The sequence below is a fragment of the Lycorma delicatula genome, chromosome 4 (genome assembly GCF_047948215.1).
Source record: "Lycorma delicatula isolate Av1 chromosome 4, ASM4794821v1, whole genome shotgun sequence".
Taxonomy (NCBI): domain Eukaryota; kingdom Metazoa; phylum Arthropoda; class Insecta; order Hemiptera; family Fulgoridae; genus Lycorma; species Lycorma delicatula.
The window spans coordinates 202,280,519-202,291,220 of record NC_134458.1 but is presented as its reverse complement, the minus strand read 5'-3'; the positions used below and the strand labels follow the sequence as shown (position 1 = coordinate 202,291,220).

Genomic DNA, 10,702 nt, shown 5'->3' with positions numbered 1-10,702 from the left:
TATGCAGCTTATTAATATTACACATACTGTTTGTTCCGCACAAGATCTTCCATTTCTAAACCACCCTGATGTATTCTCCAAATCGTTTATTGATGTGCCCTTCTATTCTCAACTTTTGTAAGATTTTATAGGTTACTGAAAGAAGAGAAATTTTTCCTCTATACTTAGTAACTTCCATTTTGTCTCTTTTTTGTGAAGAGAATAAATTAGGGCATTCTTGTGGGATTTTTTTCTCGTTTCAAAATGTTTTCTAATAATTTTTCTAATAGATCATATGATAATTTTAAAAACTGCAAAGTTATTGGGTCCTCACCCAAATGCCTATTATTTTTTAGATATCTGATTATATATTTATTTCTTGTTTATTCGGGGATTTATGTTTTCTAGTTTAGTTACTGGTTCCAGACATGTAGCTTTTCTCTGCGTTTGCAGTTTGAATAGTTTTTTTATAATTTGCTAAAATTTTACTATCTCAAGTTATATTACTTAAATTAAAAATATTTTTTCTTATATTTCATCTGTATTTAATTTCTTAGAAAATAAGATCTTTGTGAAATAGACTGTTTTATTGTAATAAAAAGCTCAGTTTATATAAATTTCAGTTTTAGAAATATGTTTATAATACATAAATTGTGATCACAGAAAACAGGATGCTTCTTTATTTTAAATGTACATCATCCCTTTTCATAAAAACAAATCAGTTGTATTTTAGTGTGTCTGAATGCAAGTTTATTACGTATCTCGGACTAGTGATGATTAAAACTAAATTAAAGCTACATGGTGTGAGTGGAGCTAATGTGTGTCTATATGCACCTTTGGGGTTTGAAATTAAATCTTAGGTTTGTTTTGAATTTGTTAGCACATTAAATAGATTACTTGTAAGTGCCTGCAAATATTTTCAACCTGTCTGTTTTATAAAAGATAAAGTATGATTTATCAGTATCTTTTGTATTTTGAAATGTTTTAGTATGGTTTTTAAAAATGATGTGTAATCTGAGCCTTTCCATTTAAACTTTTTAGTGTCCAACACTAAAAAGTTGAGGGGGTTTGAGTGTGGTGGCCTCAACAACTATCAAAAAATAGATTGTTATGAATGTTGCATTTATAAAAATTTCATTTTTCCATTGTAATGGTTGAAAAGTTATTACTGTGTGTGTTTATACATTGCCTTACTCATTATTTTATGTCATTATTGTAATCTTTATTTTCTTGTTTAGGCATTTTGGACAATGTTAAAGATAATTTGTTACAGTATTTTTTTTTTGTCTTGACTCAGTTTCTTTCTCTTTACTTCAGTCCATTTCTTTCCACAGCCATGTTCTTTTTCTATTTCTTAACTCATGATTGAAAATTAATTTTCTAAAATGATCCTGTTTTAAAAATCTTCTACTACATTTCCTACTTCTTGGACATGCTTTTTAATCGCTTCAATCTAATTTATTTTGTTTTTCTTTCAGCAGAAATCTATTAATTTTGTCAGCATTCTCTATTATTACTCTTTAAAAAGATGTGATAAAAGAAACAGTATTTCTTCTCAATGCTTAGTAAATGTTTTCATATTTAATAGAATTGCATTGCTGGAAAGTGATTAACGTTCAGCAATGAAACAAATTCATAAAATAGTGAAATAATAGCGGAAAATAAAATTTTCCGCTATCACAGCATCATAAAATGATGTGCTGGAAAATGATTAATGTTCAGTATTTTCACCAATTACACTATGTGAGTTGAAGGTTTGTCCCCCTGTCTTTGTCAACTGAACTGTTGGCTGGCTTAAGCGAGGTGGTTGAGCAGGGTTTATTGTACTATCTAACCAGATGACATCATCTGATTACCAATAACGTGACACATTTGTATATGAAATACAAACACGACAGTCTAGTACACTAGACATACTAGTTGGCAAGGAGAAAACTTTCAGCTTGTGTATTGTAATAAAATACCAATAAGATATTTGGATTTTATAACTTGTACAATTTAATACATGAAAATAAATAAAAAACAGGGGTTAGATTTCTGATATTTTTTGCAAAATAGTTTGTGTAATTCATAATTTTTTTCAGCAAAAACAGCTGCTGTTAATAGAGCTTTCATTATAATTACAGATAGGTACCTTAATATGTGGCCTATAAGTCTCCCTCTTCTTTTAACTATATTTTTCCAAATGCCTTCTTTCTTCACCAGTTTGCTGCAACACCTATTCATTAGTCACCTTATCCACCCATCTGATTTTTAACATTCTCCTATAGCACCGCATTTCAAAAGCTTCTATCTTTTCTTCTTGGGTATTCCAATCATCCAACTTTCATTTCCGTACACTCCAAATATATACTTTCAGAAATTGTTTTCTGACGTTTAAATTAATTTTCGATATAAGCAAATCATATTTCTGACAGAGCTTGTTTTGCCTGTGCTATTTGGCATTTTATATCGGTCCTGCTTCATCCACCTTTAGTAATTCTACTTCCCAAATAACAAAATTCTTTTACTTCCATAATCTTTTCTCTTCCCATTTTTATATGCAGTGGTCCATCTATATTATTTTCTACTACATTTCATTACTTTCGTTTTGTTACTTATTTTCATGCAGTAGTTCTTGCTTAGGATTTCATCCATGCTGTTCATTGTTTCTTCTAAATCTTTTTTACTCAACTAGAATTGCTGTATAATCAGCAATTTGTAGCATCTTTATCTTTTAATCTGTTATTCTTATCACTGTTATGTTATGTTACTGATATCACAACTACGAATGATCTCTCAATCTTTTCCATGATTTTATTCATTTTCAGTCATTAGATGCATTATCAACATCAAAACACCTGAACAGGTTTGTGCCACACTTACTGACACCACATCGTGTACATAAACATGATAAATTTTTTTAGCAACCTGAGTTACATTCTTCTCTTTTCTGTAATAAAATTTCAAAATTTATCTCTAAACAAATAACTTTTAATTAAGTAAACTAATACAGTAATAACCTTCTAAAAGTACTGTGCGATATATAACATTTCAAAATCGAGCAAATGTTGACAAATTTGACATTACCTGAGTTATGTAATCCTAACCCATTCATTGGGAACATATGATTTTGCTGAAACATTTTGCTGAAACATAACATTAAAATATATATTGTAGTGATATATTTATCATGATCATTATAAATTTGACATCATTAACGATGAAATACATGCTGATCAGAAGTGCACAAATAATAATTGTGCAATAAGTGCACTAGCACAGAAGTGCTTGTAACAAAGTATATGTCTATGAAACAACAGTCAGGTTGTCGAACAATGTTTCCAATTTGAAACATTAGCAAAGGCAATTGCCCTGGCTAATTGTGAAACCTTATATATGAAAGAACAGAGTGAGCGGTTAAATAAAACCACATAAAACTTAGTCCAAAAAATACAGAAAAAACCCTATTGATTTGTGGAAGATGAATGTATACACATATTGGCCAGCATTTTAATACCTCCAGATTGACTCCACATAAATTCTTTGAAAATAGCCCCAAAAATATCTGTATACTGGACAGTGGTGGCATTACATTTTGGAGATTACCAAAGCTGAGGTGCAGCAAGTTATTTGTAGTTTTGCAAGACATAAAGACTCCTGGGTATGATGGGATCACCATGGAACTGCTTGTTCGGTGTCAGCAATGGTGTTCTCACAAGAGTTTTAGTTTTGAATAGGTTATTCTTTATGAGTTCTTTCCCGCTTTGCTGGAAAATGGGTCTGATGATTAACCTCTTATTTAAAGGGGATGGCAAGGATCCCACTGACTTCATCATACAGTCATACTGACAGAAACATTAGGTTTGTGAAGGTGTTGTATTTATGGATTAATAAAATATTGACCTCACACAAACTTCTGATGGAGGATCAACACAATTTCTGTTCAGGGAAGGGAACTGAGGAGGCAGTCTTGAAAGTCATGGATATAGTTACCAGCTCCAACTTCAGCTAGGGCATTTAACAACTTTGTGGCCCTCGGCCTTGTATCAGTTGCATCATCGGGTGTGTACCCTTGAAGATATAGGGGTGCCACAAAGTTACTTTTGTAACCGAAATGTATTACTTCATGATGGTGGCTTTGAGGTGAGCAAGATGCTGTCCAAGGGGTGTCCCTGAGGCAGTGTGCTGGGCCCTCTGCTTTAGGTTGTGGATTTTGATTCTCTTATGCCAGTTGAGGTTGCCCAGCGGATGGTGTATCATCACTTATGCAGATGATGGGCTTCTGCTGGTCAAAGCAGATTTGCGGAATGAGGTTAAATTCTGGGCATTGCAAGCGTGTAGGATACTAAAGGTGTGGAGCCAGTAGTTCAAAGTTGAGTTTCTGGAGTGTTACAGAAGTGTGGGCGGGCATTGTCATGCAACAACACCTTTCGACAGCAGTCCTCGGCGTTTGGTTCAAATTGCAGGCTTCAGCTTGGCTGAATATAATAATATTCCGATTGTTACTACACCCATCTTGAAACTTTGAAACATTTGTTAACAGCAATAGGTTCTTTCCAGATTTTAAGACACCACTAGACTTATATAAGATTAAGTTTTTTTTTTTTTTTGGTAAATTTTTCCATGGTTTTTGTCATGTTTGATGAGATTACCTGTAAGTTTTTAATGAAAGTTCTTTTTTCTTTTCCAATTCTCTTTCTATAACATTATTATTATTTAATAACGTTACTGTAGTTAAATACACATGGTTTAGAGCAAAAAAGATTATTCCGAATTCTTGAAATTATGAAGCATTGAAATTATACTTAACTGAAAAAAAATAGAATACTTTTTGTGCAATATACCATAAATACTAATTACTAAACAACTAAATTCACTTAGTTCTTACTGGTAACAGTTACATAGAAAATAGAGAAGTAAAAATCATTTTCTCATTCAAGTACAGTTTGTAAACGTGAATAAATACTTAAAAATAGAATTTTCCATTGTGATACAAGGTGTAATTGAAAGTAATCTATTAAATTAATGATAATTAGTTTTAATTTATGAAAATTTTCAATAATTATTATATTATCTAGTCTTGTAAGTTTTATAAAAAATATTTATTATTACGTACGTGGCAGTTTATGTAATGTGGCCCAAAGTATTCTAAAATATTTATAAATTATAAAGAAAAAATCGTTTTTACTACCCTTAATAACAATGATTGTATAATATACAAAATTATTGTTATGTAAGATATCCCTCCACAAATTAGTAATTATTATTGTGATGTAATGTAATCAATTATTTTATCTTTATTTTTTAATGTAATATATTAAATAAAAATTATTATATTAAGTACTACTTTTATTATGAATTAATCATTTTTAGTAAACGCAAATTAAAATTAGATAAACAAATTGATAAAATATGTTTTAATTATAATTTTTTTTTGTTTTACAGGTGCATCAACAATTATAGTCATTAGCGAATAAAGTAACACTATCGTCTAGTAGTATATAAAACGATAAAAAAACAGGAACAATAAGGAATAAACATAGACAGGTAACAACAATAAATACATAAAACACAAAACTCACTAAATCGTATTCTTCATTTTACTGTAGGAGAGGAAACGCAACAGACGTTTTACCCCCTCGTTCTGGTTTATTAGAAATTTCATTCTGAACCCGGGTCTAAGTTTTGTCGGATGGTTTCAAAGATTGGACAGTCAAAGAGCAGATGCACAGTGCACAGCTGCAGCTGCTGCCCTGTTTCAGGAATCATTCCTTAGTCTGGCTCTCAATAGATACCTTTCCGATATGGTTGCACCTTCGGTCCAGCTACTCTGTATCACTGAGCACTCAAGCTCCCTCACCGACGGCAAGGTCTCATTCATGATTCATAGAGGGATTATTACTATTAAAAATATTTTTAGCGTATTTTTTGAATTTATAGCAATTTTTATATTATATTTACTAAAGAATTGTTTAATCGGGTAAATTTCTTTCCCAGTAATTTACTCCATTTAAAGGTTTCTTTATAGTTTGTAGTTTTAATTTCATTTATTTGTATTTTATTTCTTTTTTTACTGGTTATTTTCTGCAATATGAAAAATTTTGTGTAACATTTTTAATATGCTAATTTCTTTAATGGTAATTTATGTAGTCTACCTATCATGCATTTTTTTTTTTTTTTTTTATAGCGGTGGGGAACCCCATTTACGGGTGCCAAAGCAGTGTCGGGCTCGCTAACAGGTTCCGCAAGCTGTTACAGACTGTGTGTATGTATTCCTGCGCCCTACCGACTAAACCACCACCTCTCGCGACCGCACGGCCTCGGAAACCGATTATAAAAGCTGTCATCTATCTGAAAACTGTAATTTATGCTCCATTGGGGTCAGGTCAAATTTTCGGGTCACCGGTTTGACCTGACCCCGACCTGTGACCTGACCCTGACTTGTGACTTCACCCCTGATCTTTAAACCTAGCCGATTCTAAACAAAAAATGTCAGTGTTATAAATGCAATTATGTATATTATAACGAAGCATAAGAACATATAATCTGAATAGTCCATAGCAGAGAATTTCCTTGGCATTTGATAACGGCGATTCTTTTTGCCCTGTAAAAGAAACAGAATAACACGATTAAAAGTAAAATAATTTGCGTTTATCCATAAAAACTAGAATTGTAACAAACTTAACGTACAAAAATTCACTTACAAATACTACCGCACATTTTCCAAGACCTCGAGCGCGTTTGCCAAGTTGGCTTAATGAACGCAAGGATAAAAGAATTAAGTTAATCTTAAATAATGTTCAACATTATTAGTTTTCTCCGAAATTCATAAACCAATGTTCAATATACAAATAATACTTTCTCTTTTAATTTATTCTGAGTCAGAAGAACCAGTATTTACCAACATGTACCTTGAACATTAGAAAGGGAGGATATATGTCAATCGACGTTCAAAAGACACAACTTGAATAGGGAGGTCGAAATTTGACCCCCCTATTTATCTACTGTTTTAATAAAATTAATAAAAACGTCAGCGCACAACATACTTTTATGCGCCTTGGAGAGATGTATAAAATATTCTTGGGATATTATCCAAAATTACACATTTACAGAAAGAAATAAAGTGTAAAACGAAAAATACTATGGAATAAATATTAAATTAGTAGAACATTAATAAATTTCTTACCTTCTTATAAAATTTAGCGGGGTCATGAATGTCGATGTGTCTGGTAAGTTTGGGTGTTGCGGTATGAAAATGGATGTAAAATCTGAATTCTTGTGCGGATGAATGTCTTCCTCTTCTGGGTCTATATTAATAATTTGAATAATAGGAGTGATTGGCGGAGAGAGAGGAGGAGAATATTGTGTATAGAGGTGGGTCGAGGGGGTTTGTGAGAGGGGTGGAGGTAGAGTCACAGGTATTGGTGGAGGGAGAAGATCTAATTCAAAAGTTTTATTAAGAGCCAAGTTGGGCGGAAGAGGTCTACGTAAAATTCTATTTAGCATATCATTTATGCTATTGATGTAGGTAAAAGCATTCATGAAGGTATATTTGAAGTTGCTACAAAACGAATACGATTTATTAAAGAAAAAATGGACAACGTTTTCTCTGCTCGGCCAAATGTTTAATAACATATATTTTGGACTCTCGGATTTCAAATACATTTCTGCAACTTTTGTTTCGGTAATTTTGCAATTACCAATCGCCAAGTAATTTAATTTTAAGCCCTCCTCTTTGGGAATTGCAGCGAACATTTTTGTGGATGTAATATTTTTTTGTTTATCGGTTTGGGAATTCATTTCTGATATCAAAACAAACTACAGCGTCTCCTGAAAAGGTAGCATCCATAAAAATCACATATTTATTCTAATTAATATATATAATACTATAAGCTACTAAATTTATTCAGTAGATAAATTCAAAATCAAAAATAAAATAAAAAAAAAGAAATCTTGATAAAAATACATAATTTAAGATATAGGAATGTTCGTTTTTCAAATAATTATTATTAAAAATTAAATAAAACCCTATTGATAGATTTCAGGTGTTTAATTAGTTCATAATTTTTACTACATCTTTTAAATTTGAAGCATTAAAAGGGGAATTTTTTTATATTAATCTAACATCCTTGCAGAGGAAACAGACTTCTTAGCGACTGTCTCTCGATGATGGCTTATTAGCCCTTTGGATACCGATTGACGATATACCTCCGATTACAACACAGGTGAAAAAAACTTTGACGACATACAATAAATAGTTAAAACATGCGAAAAAATCTGCCGGCGATGTGTCGTCTATCTTTTTAACCTCATTTTTTTCGGTAATAATCATTTGTTGTAATCAATGTTTTATTTAGTTCTGATTTCCATTTGTATGAGATGCATCCTTTTTTGTTTTTTTTTTTTACCTTTCTATTGATTTCCGATCGGCCCTTATCAGGTTATATTGAAAATATTAATTTAAAATAAATTAATCCTAATGTTTTGTTTTTCACCTGCTGTTCTGAAAACAAAACTTGTGTTGTTTTATTTGCCCATTAAAATTGGAATATTTAGTGAAATTTTACAATTTTGAGTCGTTTTATTTACTCAAATATGAAAAAACAATTTAGTTGTTAAAAGAATATTAGCGAGTCGGACCGATTTTTCCCTGCAGATCATATTAATATTTAGAAAATGATATTAATTAACATGAAAATCAAAACTTTGTAATAAAATTTACTATAAAAATATAAACTATTAAATAAAATAAGTAAAAACTTACAATATAAGTAGACCGTATATTTGAGCAACGTATTTAATCAAAAAAATATTTGACAAGAGATGGTAACCACAGAAAAGTAAAAAATTACTAATATGTATCTATGACAACGAAAAATATTCAATAATAGAAATAATACAAGACCAAAATAATAAAAATTAAATTTATTACGGGTGTAAAAATTCATCAATAGAAACTGAACAGTCAGAAGTCGCCCTCTTTGAGAAGTCACTGATGCAAATTACTCGACAGATAATCGCATCAGTAAATTCTGCCCTAATAAAGATTTGCCTTCTAATAAGACAAGACACCTAACTCTACCACGTAACCCTCAAAAACCGCTAAAACTAACTGCTTACCCTCGGAAGATCAAAGTCCCCGCTTGCCTAACTCTATTACCGTTCTACCACCACCCAAAACCCTATGTACCTGTTTTACAATACGATTTGTTTTGAAAATTTCTATGCCACGACAGCATATGATAATAAATTTAATGATTGGGGTGCTCTTTCCTACTTAACATTATATAATACTTATTTTGTTCATTATGATTTATTACATTATAAAAACAAACAATAAAGAATTGTATAGCCGAATATTTAAAAATAAAAAAATTAACATATCGTTGTTTATGTAATTATGATGTACAGTCTTTGTCAAAAAAATTAGAAACTCGGTCTTAAAAAAGAAAAAGATAATCTATTTTTACCAAATTAGATGAACAATTATCATGTTACTAAAAATGCTGACAACAGTTGTTTCTGATGCACGGCTTACACACACAATTTAAAATATTTATCATTTTATTTAAATGAAATATATTTTCGTTTATTTAATTCAATGACACAAACTAAAACTCCTGTGCATACCGGATTTTATTCGTGAGGGCGGGCGGTACTAGCGGCGACGGTTGGCACTAATTAAACTATCGTAATTGGTAAATTTACATATAACAAATTTCGCTTGTACGGTAAGCAAGTTGGTGTAGCGGAGAGGTTTAACGTACCAAGTACCTAGTCGACCGTGCGATCGAAGTCAAGACCCAGTCAGACAGAGATATTTTAAATATTATTCATTTATGTACTTTTACCGGTAACCTGTGACGTCACAACATATCAGTACTTAGAGGATTTTTTGAGTGGGATTTAAAAATTGTTTTTTAAAAATGTTATTCTTTGATTTTCAAAGAAAAATGTGACTTTAATTCGGCGAAAACTCAAGATACTGTTGGTTACCGTGCTGTAGCCCCATATACAGGTGATTCAAAGAAACTTTTTTTTAGAAAATGAATTTTATTTCATGTAATTGTACAAATGTTGCCATTTTAGGATACATAGATTTTAGTTTATTTTGTAAAGATTGATGACCTCTTTTACGTAAACACTCACGATGTCTCTTCGTTATACTTTATTTTAAGGTAAAACTTTACCTTCGTCTGAGCTGATTTCTGTCTTGCATATTAAAGTGTTACTACAGTACATTTTAAAAACTTGAAGTTCAGCAATATCAATGATAACAGTACATTTTAATTTTTTTCTATTGATGTGAATTGGCATCATTGATGTTGTTTCATTGCTATGATAAGTCGTGATCGAGTTGTTTATAATGGATTTTCGTTTGTATACTTTACCTGTGATTTGTAATTTTCTGATTTATTCTTGTTACAGTTCTTAAATTTCCATTGTAAGTATTTATGTTATTTAATATTTATATTCTACGTGTGTTCTATGACGTAACCGATCTAAAAATGAGACATAACCAAGTTGTTATAAGTCTTGCACTGCATTCGTACTCCAGAAAAAATGTTGTGAACAGCATATTTATCTAGAAGTAGTAGCTTCCAACAGAAATGTAGGACTAAGCAAGTCCACATCACATTTTGTTTATGTGGATGTATGAGGATATACTAAATAAATAAATATAAAAACATTAACTTTTTGAGTGAGGAAAGAAAATTGACAAAACAAGATATATACAAAA

General features: G+C 31.0%; 1 protein-coding gene across 7 annotated transcripts in view; it reads left to right on the top strand.

Annotated features, from left to right (window-relative positions):
• The window catches only part of LOC142324217 (uncharacterized), a 121,215-nt gene that overhangs the window by 97,154 nt on the left and 13,359 nt on the right, over positions 1–10,702 (top strand). For 6 of the 7 annotated variants that reach the window (XM_075365025.1, XM_075365022.1, XM_075365023.1 and 3 more), the window contains exon 7: positions 5,407–5,508. In XM_075365025.1, coding sequence (XP_075221140.1) covers positions 5,407–5,424 — 18 coding nt within the window. In that variant the 3' untranslated portion in view covers positions 5,425–5,508. Of the gene's footprint in view, positions 1–5,406; positions 5,509–6,148; positions 6,326–10,702 lie in introns of those variants that run through there. The other variant, XM_075365020.1, reaches the window with a different exon arrangement.